The 22286-nt window shown below is 41.6% G+C and overlaps 1 protein-coding gene across 1 annotated transcript; it reads left to right on the plus strand.

Annotated features, from left to right (window-relative positions):
• Positions 1-1401: 1401 nt before the first annotated feature.
• LOC138064705 (serine/threonine-protein kinase PLK2) lies at positions 1402-7573 on the plus strand. The gene is made up of 14 exons (XM_068928506.1): positions 1402-1688; positions 2152-2259; positions 2411-2527; positions 2721-2850; positions 3137-3224; positions 3634-3729; positions 3973-4171; positions 4266-4413; positions 4845-4942; positions 5568-5691; positions 5972-6212; positions 6313-6442; positions 6538-6648; positions 6794-7573. Exons 1-14 carry the CDS (start codon positions 1437-1439, stop codon positions 6983-6985), a joined length of 2034 nt encoding a protein of 677 aa, XP_068784607.1. The 5' UTR covers positions 1402-1436; the 3' UTR covers positions 6986-7573.
• Positions 7574-22286: the final 14713 nt, after the last annotated feature.

Consider the following 22286-nt stretch of genomic DNA (forward strand, 5'->3'; position numbering starts at 1 on the left):
ATATCAGCCTGCCAATTCCTGTAAGGAATCTGATTCCTGCAAGGGGTGAGAGTTGGTACAGGGCTGAGAGTAGTCTGTGTTTCCTCATTTTCCCTCTTCCTGCTCTTACTCTCCTCCTTATGCTAATAATACTAATATGAGTTGATGAAACTGTGCAGAGAGAGAGGTAGGAAGTTAGAGACTTGCATGTAGGGGTGCCTGTCCAGTAAACAACTGGAGATGGATAAAAGCAAAGCATACAGAATCAAATGCATTTGATACTAAAGCACTGCTGTCTTCCTAATACAATGCTTAGATTTAAGGGAAATGTAAATATTTTTGTTAATTTCTGCACTTCTGTTATTGAAAAATGGATATGCTAGTGTTCACACATGAGTGTATTTTACTGTTATTTTAATATGTGAACTGGGGAATGTTCAGGGAGTGACATTAGAATCATTTATATAGTTACATGTTCTTAGATTCCTTGTATATTAAATCAGCTAGATGGTTTTTTACCAGCAATGAAAGTGTGCAAATGTACTCCCAGTGCTTACCAATATGCAAACAATATTTCAGGAAAGTGTAATAAATTGAGGAAGTAATGAATGTCTGCATTTTTGCATGTTTAGAATGACAGAAGAAATGCAAAACACTTTCAGATTTAAAAAAAATTTAAAATACGCTTCTTTGACCATCACCTATGTTCAAGCAGCTAGGTCAGCGGTCCTACAGGTCCTGAACTGTGGTCTCTAGATCCTTCAGTGTTCAAGAGGGCTTACGGAGCAAACAGTAATTTTAATTTCAGCTTGCAAAACAGCAGCCCGGGGATGGGAGAGCCCGCCGCAGCAGGAGGTGCTGCCCCGGTGCAGCGCTGCCCCGGGCTGGGACGAGGTGCCGGGGGGGGGGGGGCCGGGCTCGGGCTGCTGGGAAGGGGGGAGTGGGGTGGGGGGAGGGTTGCAGCATCTGCTGCCCCAAGTGTCCTGGGCGAAAAAAGCAAATAGGGCGAGACCCACGCTGACGGCAGCCCGCACGCTCAGTCAGAACTGGACGTGCTCGGTGTTTAATAACGCAACCTAACGCAGCAGTCAATGACTGCCCTGCGCGGCTGAAGGGGCCTCTAGAGGCCTTCAAAATGTCAGTTCGCTTATTTACGTGCACTTGGGCTATTTAGGGAAAAACCCGCTCCTGCCCATGAAAATAAAAGAGCAGTCAGAAGCGACCGTCCCTCCGCTAGGCCCGACAGCGCTGACGGCCCGGCGGCGGCACCAGGCAGCGCTCGCTCTCCCGCCCCGCCCCGCCCCGCTCGGCTCCGCCCGCCCCGTCGGCGGGCGGGCGCAGGGCGGGCGCGTCCCCGCGGGCCGCCCGCCCTCCCGCCCGCTCGCTATATAGCGGCGAGCCGCGGCGCTGCTCGGCGTTGGGAGCGTCGGAGCGGGCGGGTGGGAAGGCAGGCAGGCATGGAGCTGCTGCGGACCATTGCGTACCCGCCGGGGGGCGGCGGCGGCGGCGGCAGCAGCACCACCACCACCACCACGAGCACCACCAAGGGCTGCGAGGCGGCGCTGGGCAGGGCCGCGGGCGGCGAGTCCCGCAGGAAGAAAGCGGAGGAGCCGCCGCACCCGCACTCCCACCCCGCCGCTGAGGTCTCTCGGATTATAACCGACCCCACGACGGGGAAGCGCTACTGCCGCGGCAAGGTGCTCGGAAAGGTAATGGCCGGAGCGGCGGCGGGTCGGGGCTGGCGGCCCCGCCGGCTCTTCGCCGCGTGCTCGGCGCTGCGGGCCCCCTCGGCGGCCGCGGACCCTCGGATGCTCGAGCGCATCACGCTGGCGCCTTGCTAGCCTCGGAGGGAGCCCGCTTCCCCTTTTGTTGCAGAGGTGCCGTGTCCCACACGTAGTGTGGTCAGTGGCCCTTCCTGCCCCTTCTTCGTCTCTGCCCCTGAATGCAAACGGAATCGTGCCTTTTAGCTCGGGCAGACCCGCAAAAATGACTTTCATTGGGGGAGCGGGGAAGTAGCACCTTTCCTCTAGGTAATGGACCTAAGACCCATCTTTTGCCAAACTGTCCTGTGGAGAGGAAGTTACTTGACTAATATATGAGCTGGTGAATGACTAAGTGTGGGACTTCTTTCATACCTGGTATAATTGCCTTTTTTGTGTGTGTTCTCTTTAGGGTGGATTCGCTAAGTGTTATGAGATGACAGATTTGACAACAAATAAAGTTTATGCTGCAAAAATCATTCCTCACAGCCGAGTAGCAAAACCTCATCAAAGGGAAAAGGTGTGTGTGCATGGATGACTTTTATTTATTCCCTCCCCCCACTCTCTTTGTATGCTGGGTTGCCCAGCCCTTTCCCTGAGATCGCTGTCTGCTCAGCCTTGCGGACACAAGGCTAACAACGCTTTCTCTCCCTCCCCTTGTCTGTCTTCAGATTGATAAAGAGATTGAGCTGCACAGAATGCTTAATCATAGACATGTCGTGCAGTTTTATCACTACTTTGAAGACAGAGAGAATATTTACATTCTTCTGGAGTACTGCAGTAGAAGGGTGAGCATCAACTGGGAGAAATCCAGTATATACTTACCTGGAATCTGGAACTAATTTAAATATGTAATGTGTAAAAGGTATTTTTTTTATGGTTTCTTTAGTTATCATTTCTCCATGCATTGATTTACTCCTGCTTAAGGTGAATCGTTTCCGAATGGTCACTGATATTTGTGCCTTTGTTTTCCCCCTGCAGTCAATGGCTCACATCTTAAAAGCAAGGAAGGTATTGACAGAACCAGAAGTGCGATACTACCTCAGGCAGATTGTGTCAGGGCTCAAGTATCTTCATGAACAGGAAATCTTGCACAGGGACCTTAAACTAGGTAAGTTCTACTCCTCGCTGTCTTCAAAACATAATCCTCTAGCCCTGTCGGCTTTGTACCGCTTTATACTTGTCTGGCAATAGCTTAATTGATAGAATCAGCTCAGTCTCTCTTACAGTGGAAAACTGGGGTGCTTAAGGGATGACATTAAGTATTCCTGTTTTAAAAAAAAAAAAAAAAAAAATTCTGGCTGGCTTCTGGCTTTGAACAAAGTATGACTCAGCACCTGTGGCAAATGCATTCCTACCTTGCAAGAAAAGGACTAACTGGAATTTCTTTCTACTAGGTAACTTCTTCATTAATGAGAACATGGAACTGAAACTAGGTGACTTTGGCTTGGCAGCTAGACTGGAACCACTGGAACACAGGAGGAGGTAGGAGCATCAAAAACCTGCATAGGCTAGTAGTAAATGAAACTAAATTCATTCAGAGAGAGATCCTGTTCCATAGCAAAAGAAAATTACTTCTGGGATCAGAATTTCCCCTGCTGGAAGACGGGGTGCTATGTGCTTTGACTTTTGCTTTCCCCTGAGCATTTGGATAATAGCAAATGCCAGAGGCAGAGTATCTGACTGACTAATAGAGCAGATGTGAATCTGCTGTTCTTGTATCATGAAACATCGTTGCACTTTTAACATTCATAGAACTACTTTTTTAGTAGTCTCTAAGTAGAAAAGGTACTAAGTACAAAATCAAAAGTAAAATTTGTCCTATGAAAAACAGGTTCTCTCCTCTTTCTATCTGAGATGCTAACCGACTGACTCTGGCCTCTTTGATTTGCAGAACAATATGTGGCACACCAAATTACCTCTCCCCAGAAGTCCTCAACAAACAAGGGCATGGCTGTGAATCTGATATTTGGGCCTTAGGCTGTGTAATGTAAGTACTTTGCTACCTTTGAAATGAAATATTGCTATCACTGGCTTAGACCTTAAAGTAATCAAAGGGGATGCAGCACTGCATGAGTTTGCAGCCCTTTAGATATGTCTAACCCAATTGCAGAAATCCTCCTTGCTAGGAGATGGACAAAAAAAAACCTTTTTCCTAGTTGTAGTTAAGTGTTTTGGGTGTGTACTTTAAAAAACAAGCAAACAAACACTTGTTTCCTCCCCTTTTAAACAGGTATACAATGCTGTTGGGGAGACCCCCGTTTGAGACGACAAATCTTAAAGAAACCTACAGATGTATAAGAGAAGCAAGATACAGTCTGCCTTCATCTCTCCTTGCACCTGCGAAACACTTGATAGCTAGCATGTTGTCAAAAAATCCTGAAGACAGGCCCAGTCTAGATGATATAATTCGACATGACTTTTTCTTACAGGTTTGTACTGGCTTTTATTCTGTCTGGAAAAAATATCTGCTCTAAAAATGCACCCTGTGGTCTAAAAACTGGTCTCTGAATCTCATTTCCACAGGGCTTTACACCTGACAGACTTTCTGCTAGTTGTTGTCACACTGTTCCTGATTTCCATTTGTCAAGTCCTGCTAAAAATTTTTTCAAAAAAGCAGCTGCTGCTCTCTTTGGTGGTAAAAAGGATAAAGCGAGATACTTTGACACTCACAGTAAGTGGACTATAACTACACTTAAACTTATCCTTATGCCATAATCGTCACAGCTGTGAGGTAGCAACAGAGCAGTTGTATTTACATCTCAGAGCTGTCTTGGGTTAGTTTGACTTCTTTATCGATAAGAGTAGATGGTGGCCTGCAACCCGCATTAACTTGCATGAGGAAATAGTTCTGATGGCCTACAGACAAGCTATAGTGGCCTTCTGATAGTCTATTTTGTGGGTGGTGTTTTTTTTTTTTTTTTTTCAGTATATTGTGTAGGCTGATCTCTGTATTTCTCTCCTGGGAGACTATGACAGGTTTAAAAGAAGATAGTTTGGAGGAGATAATACACTTTACAGCCAGCTTGCTACATTTACTGTAATGCAGGATCTTACAGTGCTTCCAGATGCAGCATTAAGTTTTGTGGACTTCTTTTGTTACAGATAGACTAGCGAAAGAAGATGAAGAAATTTACAAGCTCAGGCATGATTTGAAGAAGACATCAATAACCCAGCAGCCCCACAAACACAGAGCAGATGAGGTAAATGCAACTGCAGTTCAATTCAAATCCAATAACAGTGGGGTGGAGTAGCTATAATTAAATTATTTGACTTGGATATCCCAGCTGGGATTGTACACAGCATAATCAAGCTTAAATGATTAGCAGAGTTGCTTTAAGAGGGCTTAACTGAGCTTCAGCAAGGTATGGTAGCCTTTGTAGGGAGACTATCAATTTTGTCTTTTGAGTAATTATAGAAGCCATTGTCACCTATGTGGAAACTTGTTTGTTGAGTGCTGTTTCCTTATACCCTAAACACAGGGCTTCAGTTCAGGATCAAATAGAACTTCCTCATGAATAAATTGCTGAGGTCTAACTCTTACTGTGTGGTGTTCAGGCCTGCACCCAGCTGTTCCTTTTCTAGGGCAGGAGAGTAAAGACAGATAATAGCATGAAAGATGCAAATTGAAGATCTAAAGAATGGGAAGACCTGGCATGCTTCTTTCTAAGCTCAGTCTAATAGCAGCTCTTTGTACTTGCTGGGAAAATTAATACCAGTTTTTCTAGAATTTATCACTTGTTGATGGCCAGGAGAGGCATGCAAAACTTGTGTATAAGCCTTGGCTTGTGTTTTATTTGATGCTTACATGTCTCATGTCCCTTCTAGGAGAACCAGCCTCCTAACACAATGGTAGCCAAGCCGGAAACATTATCAGATACAAAGCAGGTTGGAGATGCTATTCGGATGATAGTCAGAGGAACTTTGGGAAGCTGCAGCAGTAGCAGTGAATGTAAGTGAATGTACCATAACATCTCTAATTCTAAACCCTGCTCTTCTAAACCCTGCTCTTGCCGTCTTCATGTCTCAGATTTAGGAGTCTGAAACAAGCAGCTGCTTTTTCCTCCCATCTTTAATACTCTTAAATTTAAGTTTTATAACCAGTACTCTGGAAGAACAAAAACTGGAAAGCCATCAAGGCTAGATTTCTTAAAAGGGAGCTTAGATAAAGGTTTGGAATGAGATCCTGCTCTCTGTATGTTCTTGTCCATCTAACAGTCCTTCTCTTTCAGGCCTGGAAGACAGTACTATGGGAAGCGTGGCTGATACAGTCGCAAGGGTATTGCGAGGATGTCTAGAGAACATGCCAGAAGCAGACAGCATTCCTAAGGAACAGCTGACAGCATCCTTCCAGTGGGTTACAAAATGGGTGGACTATTCTAACAAGTATGGCTTTGGGTACCAGCTGTCAGACCACACCGTCGGTGTCCTCTTCAACAACGGGGCGCACATGAGCCTTCTGCCAGACAAAAAGTAGGTACTCCAGACAGTTACAAAACTGACAATTCCCTAAGGCAGTTTAAATTTGAAATGCTTGAATCTAACATCCTTATCTTTTTTTCTTCTCTTACAGAACAGTTCATTACTATGCTGAGCTAGGCCAGTGCTCTGTCTTCTCAGCCACAGATGCTCCTGAACAGTTTATTAGCCAAGTAACTGTTCTGAAGTATTTCTCTCACTACATGGAAGAAAACCTTATGGATGTAAGTACAGCACCTTCTGCATTTTGAGGTGTAGAAACGGAACTTGAACTAAATGTGAGCTGAATGCTAAACATAGCATCTGTTCCCCTTCCTAGGGAGGAGATCTGCCCAGCCTAACGGATGTTCGTAGGCCCAGGCTTTACCTCTTACAGTGGCTTAAATCTGATAAAGCATTAATGATGCTCTTCAATGATGGCACATTTCAGGTAAGCTTGTAGCCTATCTCTGAGAAAGTGCTTCTGAAATAATGTTGAGCAGAATGAGATTGTGACTTTTCTTTACGACTCTTAAACATAAGCACCAGAAACTGAGGAAAAAAGTATACAAACAGGAACTCTTTTCTCTTTGCAGGTAAACTTCTATCACGATCATACGAAAATCATCATTTGCAATCAGAGTGAGGAGTACCTCCTTACCTACATCAATGAAGACAGGATATCCACAACGTTTCGTTTGACAACTCTTCTGGTTTCGGGGTGCTCATTGGAACTAAAACACAGAATGGAATATGCTCTGAACATGCTGCTGCAGAGATGCAACTGAAGAGATTGACTCTGTTAAACCAAAAGGACCCTATTGTTCACTGTGAAATCTACAGTGGAGATGGTGGAGCAACTAGTATGTTGATGATGGATGTGTGGTGGTACGAAAACTTGACTGTCATAGTGTGCTGGGCACACTTCTAATGGACAGAAGCCTAAACCTACTGTTGGACTAAAATGGTGTGACAAGGAGTTCTTCAGACCATAGCTTTTTTTGCTTCATGTGTGTGTTAAAGATATTTTTGACTCAAACTCGGCAGAGTGTGACTGCTTGCTCTATAAAGGAGCATTTCTGATGGAGTTAAACTGTGAATATGCATCTGGAAAGGGAGGGAAGGGAGAGCTCCATTGCTGTGGAATAGCTGTAATAGGCAGCTGCTGGCTGCTTAACTGTGAACTATGGCCATACTTTTTTTTTTTTTCCTCATTATTTTTCAAAAAATACCCACACTTGTGGCTGGAAAAGTGCATTCCTTGTTAATAATTTTTTTTATTTATTACAGCCTAAAGTGAAGTATTTATTACTTTTTTTTGGGACCTTGATATTTTAAATATAAATCTGTTGGCAATAAAGAAAATGGAAAATCCGAAGCGCCAGTCTCCACTGTCTTTACAATACAGCTTAACATGCCCTGCTTTGCATTGCTAAAAAACTTCCAAGGTCTCCTTTCCTTATGACATCTAAGAAAACAATAGTGCTGGCCTGCTGCAGGTCAGGATGTAGATGACTGAGGCTCTAAACCTGAGCAGTCTGGCTAAGTTTATGCACAGCAGCAGTAATAAGCATCAGTATGCTGTTTCTAACTATAGCAGTAAATCTGAATCAACTCCTGATGAAGCTCACAGAATACTTCTTCTGTAGCCTTGACACTTTATGCTAGTTATTATACTAGTGACTGGAAACATAAACCAAAAGTTAGTACAGATCTCTTCAAGCTACTTCATTCCAGAATTGATAATGATGTCTTACAGTTACTGAAAGCCATTCCTTATTTCTGCATGATAGGTAGTGGAAAGTAATTGTGATAACTGGAGCTGTATAAACTTCCAGTTGTTCACTATAGAAGCATTGCTCTTATTCACAAAGTAATCACGCTATCCTAACAACTCTACACTAGAATGAACTGTCCACCACGTTATTAGGCACACTGCTCTTCCATTGTGTTTTCTTGTATGCGTCTGCTGGGGTTACTATTTAACCAAGAGCAGGCAAAGTAAAACAAAAGGAGTAAGAAGATTGAAGGCTGACTTAGTATCAACTTTTTGGGTTACTTTACCAAGTTGATAACATTAGACAACTACCCTTTAAGTCCTGTTCCATAAAATTTTGTTGGAAGTTCTCGGTTCAGTAACTTAGAGCAGCTGACAGTTGGTTTGCCTCTCAGTGCAATCCCATTGCTAGTAAGAGTACATATATTATAGCAACTATAACTCCTAAGCTGAAAGCAATGCTATTTGTCTAAGTGATGCAAGTAGAGGGAATTACTGAGAATTTACCACTCAGTACAGGAGAGGAACGTCTACTTGTAGCCCGGGCTTATTTGCTCTCTTTGGTGCCTACATGTTGCATAGCACTTGGACCTGTGTGTGCCATGGCAGACGCATGGCAGTCTTCAAGCAACAACTTCTTGCTTGCTAATACTGTAGCAAACAGTAGTTCCCTTGCTTATTTGGATTAATTGTCACATAACTGAGCCAGGTCTGTGCTGAAAGACAATACTCCATTGCCATCAGTGTTTCAATCAAAGCAGCTGAACACGAGGAGCAGGCAGTCAATATAATAAAGCTCAGACTAAACAAAGTGCAGATGTCAAGCCAAAATAGTGAGCAGGGAGGTATCACTGACTTGCTTCATCTTGCAGCAAGCATGTATAAATGTGATTGTTTTCCTTTTATTGAATACCATACATTAGGTAATATTTATTTACTTCTCAAGTCTAGACAGGAAGACCTAATTGAGTTCTTCAGATAGATTCATTAATGTAACTCTAGGCAGTCCAGTGAAGTTAAATATATGCTTGCTATAGTGAGCAGAATTCAGCTTCCCAGCTGTTTACTTTCTTCAAGGGAAAATGGTTGATGTTATTCCTGGGAGGCAATGACTTGCCTTTCTGCTGCACATACACAGTCATTGTTGAGCCGTTTTCTCTTAGAAAGTAAGATTTCACTTTTTCTTAACGACACCAGTAAGCACACAGTTTCTGTGTATTTGAAACACAAACATTATTTGAGCTATAGCACTCTATATTGTCTCTTCAAAGACAAACAGTTCTTTATTTGAATGTCTATGTGCTAGATAAAGTATGAACCTTTACTTCAGCTGCTACAGTTTTTTCGAGTATCAAATCATCTTTCTATGGATGAAATTCAGGCTGGTGTAAGCCAGTACCCTGTCTGACTTCAAGCTGAAGACATTTAGAAGTGGATGTTAGGCCCTAAATCCTACTGCAGGATGCTAATCGGTTGTGGATGGTTGTAACACACCTCAGTCAAACACCATTAAGTGATTCAAGTTTATCTGTATGCAATGTGCATGTGTGGTACCCAGATGCTTGATTTCTAAAACCTTCTGTATCTTCCTGGTTAGTGCACTGTATGCTCACCTCACTCTTTATTTTTTATTGCAAATATGAGAGGCTGTTCGAGAGAGGTAAGGAGAAATACTCGTTTCAAAGTAAGCTACCTTAGCCCTGGCCTCTCAGCACAAGGAGGGAAAGCTGCTTTAGAACTTGTAATATAAGAACTTGTATCTAGAACAAAGGTTCTCAAATTCTTTCCCATGGTGGATCCTGGCATAAATAAGACCCTATATAGCACACTAATTGACCTGCTTTACTAATTACATATCACCCCGATGCAATTCTGCACATAGGAAGATTAGATCAGGAAAATACTCAAATACTCTCCTATATAGCGAACATCTTACTTTCTCTTAGAAAATAAAATCCAGTACATATAACCTGCCTGCTTGTCAGGCAGGGATTCTGCTTTTTTCTACTGAACACAGGAGAGCAAATACAGCATAAGCAAGTAGTTTGGGAGCATCTGTTCTTGAATGAAAATATGGGGATTAAAGGGCAAGGTGAAAGTTGGTACATAAGGTTTCTCAGGTATGAGTGGCGGACCCCTGAAATGACATTGTCAAGAAAAAATAAACACTGTTGCACAGATCAAAACACCTCTTATCAAATCTTTAAATATTCCGGTAAATGTACATATGTACATGCATAGCCCAGTTCACTAATCTGCCAGTAGCAATAAGTCAAGGAAACAATTCAAATAGGTCATCCTTTAGTGTTACTGTAATACATTATCCAGTGATGCCACTAGTCACTGAGTGTTCTGGGGTACTCTGTAATTCACTTAAGGTGGTCTGAAATTATTCTATTTCATGAAGTCACTTCAAATACAGTATATGAGAAAAAGAATTGGAGAGCTTGGGTTACGTGCTATTCTGCAACGTTAAACAAATTCCCTTCATTGCCCAGGGTACTTAGAAATGGAAACTAGAAAAAGATTTTAAAGTAGTTCATGAGTTCTGAAAATAGTGGGTTCAAAGAATGATCTTTCAAGTGCCCATCCATAACTAAGAATTTTCTGATTAGTTGTATTCTAAATGCAAATGTGAATTTGCAAAAAAAAAAAAAAAAAAGGTATTGGTTCTTATAGGTAATTGTGAACCCCAAACTAAATATACCTAAGGAATCAACCAGAACCATGCATGGTATAAGCCAGAGATTTTTTTGTCTGTTTTCAGACTCTTTATGCTTTCTTAACTTCAGTAATGGGCAGACTTTGAACTGCCACAATTTAATTAGACCAATACATTCAAACTAAGAGGCTAAAATCCATTTAAATATACAGTATTGGAAACTAATATCATGGTTCATCAGTGTTTGGCATTTAGTATAACAGAATATAGAGATCCTTGTAATTTAGCTTCAGGATGGAAACAAAAGTGTTTTGAAAGATTCTGGCGTATTGACACAGTATTAGGCCAGGTTTGGAACTGCTGCAGGTATTCTTCTCTGCCATGAAATCATGGGAAAAAACCATTTTACATTATATCATGTGGAGGTGATCTGGACACAAGTAAGGTATTATCTTGATTGACTACTTGCTCTTTCCTGCTTTTCATTTAAAGAAAACATCTTAAATTTGTATGAAGAGGACATAATTTTTTTATAAAAAATCCACAATACTTTGCACAAAGACATTATTGGTTCAAAACTAGCCCAGGTCAAGAGTTACTAAAAGCTATTTCTTCAGGTTTAAAAAGCAAAGAAGAACTTAAAGTTACCTCCTCAAAGACTTTTGGCTGGAGGAATTGAATGAACTCCCCAGCACTTTGCCAGAATTTAGGGCTAACTTCTCTTGAGGTAGGCCAGAAATGATGATTTCTCCATGCTTTGCCTCCCTTGCTTATCTAGAATGATTCATGAAAGTGACTGTTTGTTTTCCATCCATACTTTCAAAAGCCAAATAAAGGAGAGGGTGGAACAACTGTGCTCTGTGTGTGGGTGTGTGTCTCTCCACACAATGAGGATCTTAGGCAGAGGTGGACAAAAGAGAGTGGATGGTGCCGGTAGCCCAATCCCTCCTGATCCACAGCCCCAAACATGCAAGGTGCTGCCCTTCTCCTCACTTCTCAATGACTTCAGGACAACCTCTGTAGTCCTCCCACCAGAGAACAATCTCCATGATTCTCCTGAACCAATAGATGTGGTTCAGAGAAATACTTGTATTCTAACTATGGTTGTTGAATGGATTGTCCAGATTCAAATGATTTTTAATTCATCCACTTTTGTTTTAAAAATAAAAAGTTATAGCCTTGCTCACAGCATACTTTGTGCCTCACTCCTATTATTGCTAGAGATCTCAGCTAATCCTTTTTCCCTTCCTGTATATCTCATTTCTAACATCTCTCTGATTTTTTGTTCTCTTTTCTCACCCTGGAGAATAAACATTAGGGTCATTTAATTATTTACCTAGATTTAGGAACTTTGGGGCTGATAACCTATAGCACAGTTGGGTGCTATAGATTACAAAGTCATACAGTAATTCAAATAACCCTATTTAGAGCCCGGATATTTTAGACATTGTTCCTGTGGACCATTCTTTTGAAGGACTCAGATCACAGCATTTCAGTCCAAATGACCAACTCAAGGTCAACACTGTTAACAAGATGAATAAAAGGAACTTTGAGGTTACTTTTTCAGTTTTACTGTACCTGCTATAACCCATGTTGCAAACACTTATTTTACAGTCCAAGCATTAGAATCAAATTCACAGGTAAACTCTGACTATTTTAAACATTGACAATACAGTAAAATTCTGCACATATGGATTTTTCTGGTCTTAAAAGCAGCCTCTTTAATTTATGACTTATGGTCATAAATGGTCCTTTTTTCTTATTTATTACAAATAAAGAGGTTTATGGGTTTGGATTGGCATTTACGTAGCAGAGAAGGAGGCAGGGCTTGTATAGTGGTATTGGCAGGTCTGGAACTTCTTTTTCCTATCTCTGGAAAAGTAGAAGATTTGTGTAATTATGACATCATTGAGAGCTGACTACTTAAAGAGGAATAGATTTGAGAAAGACCACTTAAACTGTGCATTTTTCTCTTTTCCTTCTGTTGACACTTCTGCAGTGCAAACTGTCAACAGATCTTGGGAAGAAAAGTAGTTTCTGCAAATTCCTCCTCACGCACCCCCCTACACACGTAAACACAGTGGCCTTTAACTGGGGAGTAAGAAAATCACTAGTCCTTGTCTCTCAGGAAAGTACCTGCAGAACCAGAGTTGCTGAGACTTGACATTGCTGCTATTCCAAAGATAAAAACTGAAGTAGAAAATAAACCTTTCAAACCCCCGAATTCTCTCAGGCATTTCTATCTTGACATATGATAAAGAAGAAAAACTAGACACAAAATACACACACAAATATATATGTGTGTGTGTATATGCATGTGCATGCTCCCCCCTCCTGCCCTGCTCCTTTATAGGTCACCTTTTATTGCAGTGTACATAACATATGGTTAGAACTGTAACAGAAGCAAAAATGCAATGTGTGGAGCTAGACATAAGCCCTTCTGGCTCTAATGGATGCAGACTACTCTTTCTGAGGGGAGGGAAAGGGGGAAATATAGTGCTTGATAAAGTATGTCTGTGGCAAAGGAGGATAGTCAATGAGAACAGAAGAAAGGAAGCAAGGTTATGCTATCAAAGCAAGTTTCATCTTTTAAGGAAAAAAAAATTCTTACCATCTTCAAGGCCAGCTTCTCATAGCTGCCGTCACACGAAGGCTATGCGTGCACAGCCACAGTGAAGACGGCATGAGAGGTGCAATACATGGATAGAACTGGAAAGGCTGGACTTTTTAGTACAGGGAAGCTGAGACAGTTGAGACAAGCTCACACTAATTTAAATGCCTTTTATCATATATTGGCAAAGGCTGCAACAGTTGTGTGTGATGTTTTACATAGGAAAAGAAAAAAGCTAGCCTGATTTTCATGAAGAGTGACCCCTATAAGTGCTAAGCACCTATGAAAACGAAGCAAATGGTCCCTGCTTACAATCTAGGTTAGATATCTCCTAATAGGATATAGGGCGTGTCATGCAGAGGTTATGGAAAGGGGAATGTACACAAAGTGATTATAGGATTATTCGGTAGTGTATGATGCTGTGTCTGTCTCTCTAAGCATTTACAGTGAGCTTCTCATCCTCACATCTGATCATCTCCATGTCGTGCCAGTCCCTTCTTGTTATTATTAATTATAAATAATTAGAAGGTTAGCGTGGGAGAGCGCGTCATGGCAGAAGAGGGTATGAGGGAACATGCTGGTTTTCAGAGGGGTCCTGGAAGAGGTGCAAGAGCTGGAAACTCTGGGGAACAAGGGAAGGTGCTGAAGAGCCGTGAGCCAGGGAGGGAGCAGAGGAAGGGCTGGGGCGAGCAGCCGCAGCACAGGCGGGAGGGCAGCCAGGCGAGCCTGCGGGGCACAGGCACGCATGGGGAACCCTCTGCCAGGGTAAACATGTTGTGGAGGAAGCAGAGAGCTGAGGAGGCTGGGAGGAAGGAGGCGGCCAGTGCGGGGAAGGGAGGAGGTGCTCGGCCAGGTGGCTGGGGCAGCCCTCGTGGCAGGCCTGGAGGGACCCTCGCGGCAGCCCCAGGGGGACCCTCATGGTGGCGAGGAGATGATAGAAAAGGCAGCAGGAGCACTGTGTTGCTGATAAAAGCAGGCACAAACCAGGGGTGAAATACTGAGGGAAGAAAGTGAAGTGATGGAAGAAAAGACAGTGAAAGGGTCAAGAAAACAAGAAGGGAATGAGCCAAGTGCCGAAGCTCAAAATCCCAGAAAAGTTAGAGCCTAAACACATTAAATGGAGGTGGGAACAGAGGGAAGCCACTTCAACTTACTTATTAGTAGCCTTTACACATCTGGTGCCAGGAGAGCTTACAGCGCAGTACTAAAGTAGGTCAAACAGAGGATTAGCAGTGGGAAAACGAAGACGGTAGATGCAGGCAATCTGCTGGCAGAGGAGAGCAGGAGACGGCGGGAAACCAGGAGGGCACACGCTGAGGGTGAACTCCCACCTACACAGGAGCGAGGGTGCCATGTCAGAGCCCCGGAGCATTTGTTGCATGCAATATGCATCTCTGAGGGAATTAAAGTGAGTGCTTAGAAAACTCTTACATTTTCAGTAAAACACGAGAATTAACAATGATCCAGTTAGATTAAAGGTGCTGGCTTTGGGGACCAGTGTTGCAAGACAATGAATTACCCCTCTGAGTCACTGGTTTCATCCTTGCATGGGCCTTTATTAACTCCAAGACTTTACCTCCTGCTGGCTGCCTATGGACTATGTGAAATGAGCTGGTGGCTCATTCCTGTTCACACTGACCAGGTATACACGTTACAAAAATCATCACTGCTAATTACAGGCCCTGTGCACTAATTGGTATCCTTGCTGGAAATCTTCAGAGGGAAGACTAATGACTAAACAACAGGCATAGCAACTAAAATACCCTGTTACCACGAAGCTCAGCCCCTGACTGGTCAGACTCTATGTGGGGTGTCTCAGTTGTTGTCTGAGACGTGTCAGACATGGGTGGCCTTTTTAGGACTGACCGTTGATTTTCTGGGCTTCAGCTTTCAGGGTAATGGGGGCCTTGTAGTTTTGTGTGTTGTGCCTGTTCAGTACTGATGCATACTGTGGAAAGAGCTACCAATCTCCAAATATTTTGTTTTCTGACTTTTTTTTCTTTGTTGCTTTCATTTGAAGGTGTATCATTTGCACAAATGACAAAGTGAATGACTTCTATTTTCTAACTGACCTATAATAAGTGAAATTAGTATCTTAATAGATTGCTACTTCTTCTCTCTCACGTTGCCCCTTTTTTGGTGTAGAAGAGTGATAGAAAATCATTGTAATGCCCCATGGTTTTATGAGGAAAGTAGGAGGTGTAGAGGAAGAAAATAGTAAACCTCCTGTCCTCTGCTTTTTCTAGTCACTGGCTGACTTTGCATCATGCAACATCCCTGTGACTGGACAAATAGGGCAAAAAAGATATTAGCTAAACCAAGTAATAGCAACAGCAAATGCAGTGTGCAGCAGGAACCTTGTTTCCTGTGTGTCTAGATACCGTATTTGCCATACGGAGCTCAGATAACCTGCAACTTTTGGAATGGACAAGCAGAAGGACGTTATCTGAGGCAAGCAGATTGTGGGGATGTATGTGGACTCTATTCAAACCTGGAAATACAGTTACCTAACAAGTGCAACAGCTCAGCAGCATGAAACAGTAGCATTGCCCAAAGTGTGAGTTTGTAGCATCATTGCCTCAGAGACTCACAGCCTGGTTCGGCTCCCCAAGCATTATCTGTACCCTCCTCATACCTGGAGTACTGAAGGTGCCCTTGGAATTGTGTTTAATATTTGGTGGCTCTTCTACAGGGTTCTCCATAACTTTTTCCTGAATGCTAATGCACTGCTATATAAAACAATGCTATCAGATAAGGAGTGTTAGTACACCCATTTTACAAAAGTGTGTGTGTGTGTGGGGGGGGGATCCAGTGATCAATTTGAGAGCCCTCTCTCCAGGATTCTTCAGATGTTCAGAGCTCTGATTCATTCCTCAAACAATGGATTTATGCTGTGAACTTATTGAAACCAGGGTCCAGGAAAATCAAATGGTGATCCCATAGTTAAGTGACCAATTAATGTTGTACAAGTAACTTATGTTCTGACATTTCCCAAGGTTTGAGTATTTGGCATTGCAAACGAAATTATGTTCAGTAGCAGAGTTTATGCATGCTGTTCTTTAACCAGTTTGGACTCTGCTAAACTAGAAAATGGAGGAAAATGTAACCAGTGTCTTGTCTGCCATTTAAAAGACTTTTAGAAATTTCAGTAAATTCATCCTCTCTTTGAAAACCTAAAAAAGAGCATTTTCATATTTATAATGTCAAGAGCACTTACAAAAACTTTGTGAGCTTGTTAGAGAGAGGGGATCAGTTATTCAATGTTTTCTAGTACTGAACAGATGTAAAAAACACTAAAGTCCTTTAAATCTCATGGTTTCAAGAATGCTTATAAAGGAAGATTATAGTGGGCACAGTGAACAAGCAGGATAAATCTACCTAATATTTTCTAGCTGTTAGTAAATCCAGAGCTTGGATATGAGTCAATTTTAGAATAAACCTTTGTAATCGTTCAGGTACTACACACCAAATTGCAGCACAGATTTGATTTCTTATTCTTTTCTTAAGGGTGGAAAAAAAATTGTTTTTAATTTTGGCTGAATTTGACTTACTGGCCCCATTTTAAGAAGGAATCTCTTTCCTTGCCTGTGATGAATGCTTCTGAGAAATGAAGGCATGTGAAGTCACTACATAATTTAGATGGAATAGACAATCCTCATAGCCTTAAATACTTATAGATAAATCATGCTCACCTTGCTCACACTAGCAATTCCACTGATATCAGGGGAACGTCTGAAATGAGAAAGGGAGGACTGTATTTGTCCCTAGTGCTTTCATTAGGTAAGGGCCTGCGATAACAGATCTTTTGAAATGTGATTAGTGCTAATGATTCCTGGGGGTGGCTAAGTGTCTTTCTGAAAAGAAAGAACACAAAATCCTCTCTTCTGAGGGGTTGCCAACTCCCTCTGTACATTGCAGTTGCCGCTGCTAGCTGCTGTCCTCTGCAAAACCCTTCTGATTTCAAGAAATCTTCAAACAGGCCCAGGGGACTGAGTTAATATCTCCTGTTGCAGCTCTGGGGACTAATTATAGACATAGAATAATTGTTACGTAATAGGACAGTGAGAAATGACAGAAGAAACAACAACAAGATTATGTGGTCACTCAGCAAGGGATGGTGCATGGTACAATGCAGTTAAGGGGAGTTGTTTGGTTTTTTATTCTAATTAGAGTAGATGTTGTATTTGGCTAATGTTATTAAGGTATTGTGAAAGCAGTGTATCTGGGGGATGGAGGGATGGACCAAGGGGAATTCGGGACAATGAACCTGCAGAACAGTCCAGGCCAGGCATTCTGTGCAGAGCGCATGATATAGAGAAAACACAGAGATTGTTCTTAGACCAGGATACAGATATTGCTGGCACTGGCAGAACGGGAGACACAGACTGTTGGGTCACACACCTAGGTGACAGAAAACAGCAAAATGGACATATGGCTTGATCTAGCATCACTAAGATCAGTGAGCCATTAGCTTAAATAAAAGCATGATCAAGCCCAGAGACATGATTTGTGAGAAAATGTCTGCACCAGCAGAAGCAGAGTGGCCTGAGCAGAGCTCACTGTCCCTAGCTCTGGTCTTATTATCCCTGATATGGCTAGAAAAGGACAGCTTGGGTATGAAATAGCTACATGACTTGCAGGCTTACATCCAGGCTTCTTGGAATGGGCAGAAGTGATCACATTTATGATGCCTATCTGCATAAACATACCCTGAATGTATCTCTAATTCTGAAATCTTCAGTTCTAGATCTAGAGTATTTTCAGGCAGTGTTTAAGTTTGCAGCAAATTGCAGATAATTCTAAATATATCCTCTTAAGTGTGGATTTCCATCACACATTCCACCTGGGAGCACGCGTCAAAGAATTTCCCCGCTGAGCATGGCTTGAATATGCAGTGGATGAGCTCCAGGCTTGCATGAGAAATGCTAGTTTTTGAACATGTTGCTTGTGGTTGGAATTGTGTCTCTCAGGAGAACTGCTGCAAAACCTACCATCTCCTGTGGAGCCTGAGACTTGCCTTTTCCTGAACTACAGAAAGTACTGGCAGCTGCTTGTATCTGATGCTTCTCATGAATATTCCTGGCTTTTACTAATCTCCTAATATTTAACTCTTTTTTTTCAGAATGAAAAGCTGATATGGAGGACTTTCAAACTCACATAGACCACACTTGCTCAAAATGTCTAGTAAGAAGTTTCGTCTGGTAATGCAAGTTCATACTGAGAAGGTTCAAACCTGCCCAAGTCCTCATCTCCTTAAGGCCAGTCTGTGCTGGTTCCTGTGCTAGATCTTCTGGCTCTCTCTTCAAAGCCTTCTGGGATATTTTGCTCTTTCCAATGTCAAGGCACAAATTAGATGGAAGTTAGTCTATCTGAACACGGCTCCATTTCCTTTTTCCGAGGAAGGAACACTATCTTATTTAGGGAAGCTGAGAAACCTGATTTAAAGAGATTGGTAGGTTAACTTTTGTGTGTGTGTGTATCAGAGAGCTGAACATTTAAAAGTGTTGAGGTGTGAGTCAGTATAAACACAACATACTACATTGTACACACAGAGCAAGTCTGATTCTTTGGAGTCATTGCATGGGAAATATAGTTACTCTGCATCATCCTGCTCTACATTTTTCAGGGAAATGTGGGATACCAAACACTGGAAAAAGTAGCTAGTTACTACAAAAATGTGATAAAAGTGCTCTCTCATGGGTTTTTTTTAATATATGAAGTGGGACCTAATCATGTAATGGAAGACATCCTGTAACTGTACAGGACAACCTTGCCAGCATGACTGGCATCCCACCTTTCTGTGCTTCTTTGTCAGCTCTGTTTTTCTTGCCATCTGAACTGACTTTTGCTTTGGTGGTTTATTCTTTCGTCTTTGTAATTTGCTAACAAAAAAAGTTGCATGCAGTAGTTCTGATGCCTTTGGTTTCCTCTTCGTCTGACCTTGCTGGAGCTCCTTAGAAAACACTGGGTTTGTTTGCCTACCACACAGTCTTATTATTTTCTGGTTTGCTGGTATGATAAGTGGAACTGTATCAGTGCTGATGCAGATTACAAGTTACACAGTGTTGTTTATATGCCACTATGTGTGGCAAAATACAAAGTTATAATAAGACATCTAGAATCTCATTTATTACAGGAAAAAGTGATCCCACTCAAACCAGAGCTGAATTTTAGTGCTTTTGAAAGAAAGAAGTTCATGTTTTATCCAGGTTAAAAGGAATACAGGTTTTCCGGAGAGTGGATACACAGCTCTGGTTCCCTTTACAAACCTCATTAAACAAACAAAATTGAGACACCCAAATTCATTATTCTCTTCTGAAAATCTAAGCCTGTTGTTATTATGCTATGAGATAATTTAACACTTCTTACCACATGTTGTTCAGCTTATCTGCAGCTACTCAGCTAGAAGACTCATTAGCTTTTAGACGTTAAATATTTCCCATTTGCTTTTTGTGGTTTACACTTCTACTCTATTTTCTAAATTAATTTTGCATTGAAATTGACTATGCTAAAATCCACTTAACCAATTTCTCTATCTCCGTTTTTATTCTGTCTCACAAAATGTAGGGTAATTTATTTTTTTATTTACCCCATGAAAGTGCAAGAAGAATTAATGCTACACAGAAAATCTTAAACGTTCTATCCCTCTTCTATTTGTGTGAATCTACAAAAACAGATTATATCTGAAAAACAACAAATAATTCCCTGATACTCTATGGCCTAGTAAAACTGAAGCATTAAATTCTGCCATCTTTCTCTGCTTGAAGTAGGTCAATTTTGATTAGGAATGCATGGCCAGTTCCTGTATGATGGAGGTTGGAATGGTTTCTGCGACCATTTTGTACTCCTTACAGGTAATTCTGAGGACCTCATTTAGAGGAATAGCTGGAAGATCTCCTCCAGAATAAATTAATTACCTTGAACAGAACAGTCTCCTGTGGGAATACAATGCCCTCCCTTTTTTTCAAACGGTTTATTTTAATATAGCATCTTCCAAAGAAAACCTGGGTGAGCACTTTGTAGATCAGCAAAAGCCTTCTATGCACACAAAGTGTAAGTTGAAGTGTAGAGTCTCCTCCTCAGCAATGGAGCCACTTTGCATGAGGTACAAAACCGTAGTAGTCTAATGATGAAGATGACTGGTAGGGCATTTTAAAGGTAATTAATAAGACTGTGGAACATATTGAGTAGATTTCAGGAATAGGCTTTAAAGGAACATAGCATTTACAGATTCCTCCTGTGAAGCTAGGGAGGTAAACCTTGAGGGTGTTTCCTTGCACAGCCGTGTCTTACAGCTTTGCTTCCCAGTATCTTTGTGGTAATTCTTTGAGATCTTTGCCCTGCTGTGCAGGTGCTCTGAGGACATGGGAAGAATTTGCTGCTGAACATTTGTAGGTACATTTTATTAACTCACACTTGACTAACTGGAGAGGGCTTATCCCACTGGGAATAGATTCTTAAATATTCTCATTGGGCATAAAAGCAACGATAGGGTATTTTTGTTGTTGTTGTTCAGATAGGAAAGTAATTATAGGAGCACTCCAAATTCTTTCCCAGCATAGGCAAACATATGATATTAGCAGTGTAAAGAAACGTTGTTAGGCTTGAAGTTTGATTAAGTGTCTTTATCTGGAAAAGAAAGTTCTAATGCAAAATTTATTCTCCTACTGGTTTAAAAATACTAAGGGAATTTCAGCAGGTATTCAGTAAACATCACCAGTTCACATCTCAACAGTCTTATGGGACTTTACCTTTAGATCACCCATAAGCTGTTCTTTATCTGACACTTTTTCACATTAAAGGTCTTCAGCAGTATCCTTTAAATTCACACACAAACACATTGGCCATATTAGACGCGTTACAATTATTGACTGCTCTGCAATGTCCTTGTAGGACACTGGCCTACTATTACAAGTTGGTTCACATGACACTATCAAATGGCCTTTCTTTAAGACACATTGGTGAACAAGCTCCTTAAAATGAGCTTTTGCAGGGCTTCTTGAAGTACTTTCACACTAAGAACATAAATTAGTGCTATCTTTTTGCTGTGTAAGTGCAAATCTGTCTTTTATTCATGGGTGGAAAAGTAAAACTTTTCGCACCTTACCAGATTCCACTATCAAAACAATGTCATGAACTACCAGGTGCTATTCTAGTCTGTATAAATACTTCAGTGAAGACTAGGTGTGAGAATAATGTAATTTTTATGTATTTATTTTCATAGATAAAATTTACGTTTATGCGGCTAATCTCGAGATATCTCTCTCCTGTTAACCACCCACAAACGAATATTTTTCTATCTATGTGAATTCAAGTATTTGGATTCTCGTTCTGTCTGAGATTAGTCTTTTTTATTGTAGAAGGGTCACAGATTCTTTGAGAGCTACCTGCAGTTTGCAAAGTGAAAATTCCTTTTTCTTCTTTTTTGTAAAGTAAGCTTGTAATAAGTGAATTTTATTCTGGGAAATATCATCCTAGTTCAGCAAAAAGCTTCAGGTGTGCTTGCCCACAAGCCCTTGTCATTCACATAGGTCTGAAGCATAAACGAATAGACTCATAGAAAAATTTAGGGTGACGAGACCTCTGGAGACTACCTAGTCCAACCTCCTGCTCCAAGCAGGGCTAACTTAACAGGCAGACCAGTTTGCTTAGCAGCTTGTTCACTCCAATTTCCAAACTCTTTAAGGCTGGAGATACAACAGCTTCTCTGAGCAACCTCTTCCAGTGTGTAATCACCCTCATTGTGGAGAATTTTTTTGCTTACATACAACTAGGATTTCACTTGTTGCAGCTTGTGATTGTTGCCCCTTGTCATTTTGCTGTGCACGTCTAAGAAGGATCTGGCTCTGTCTTCTCTATAACCACTTCAAGGAGTAGAAGACTGCGGTTAAATTCCACTTTAGCTGTTTTTAGCTCCAGGCTGCACAAACCATGCTCTCTTAGCCTCTCCTCGTGTATCTTATGCTCCAGCCCCTAAACCATCTTATGGACCCTCCTGTGGACTCTGTCCCATTTGTTAATCTCTTTTTCTTTTTTGCT

This window comes from Struthio camelus, chromosome Z (genome assembly GCF_040807025.1).
Source record: "Struthio camelus isolate bStrCam1 chromosome Z, bStrCam1.hap1, whole genome shotgun sequence".
Classification (NCBI taxonomy): Eukaryota; Metazoa; Chordata; class Aves; order Struthioniformes; family Struthionidae; genus Struthio; species Struthio camelus.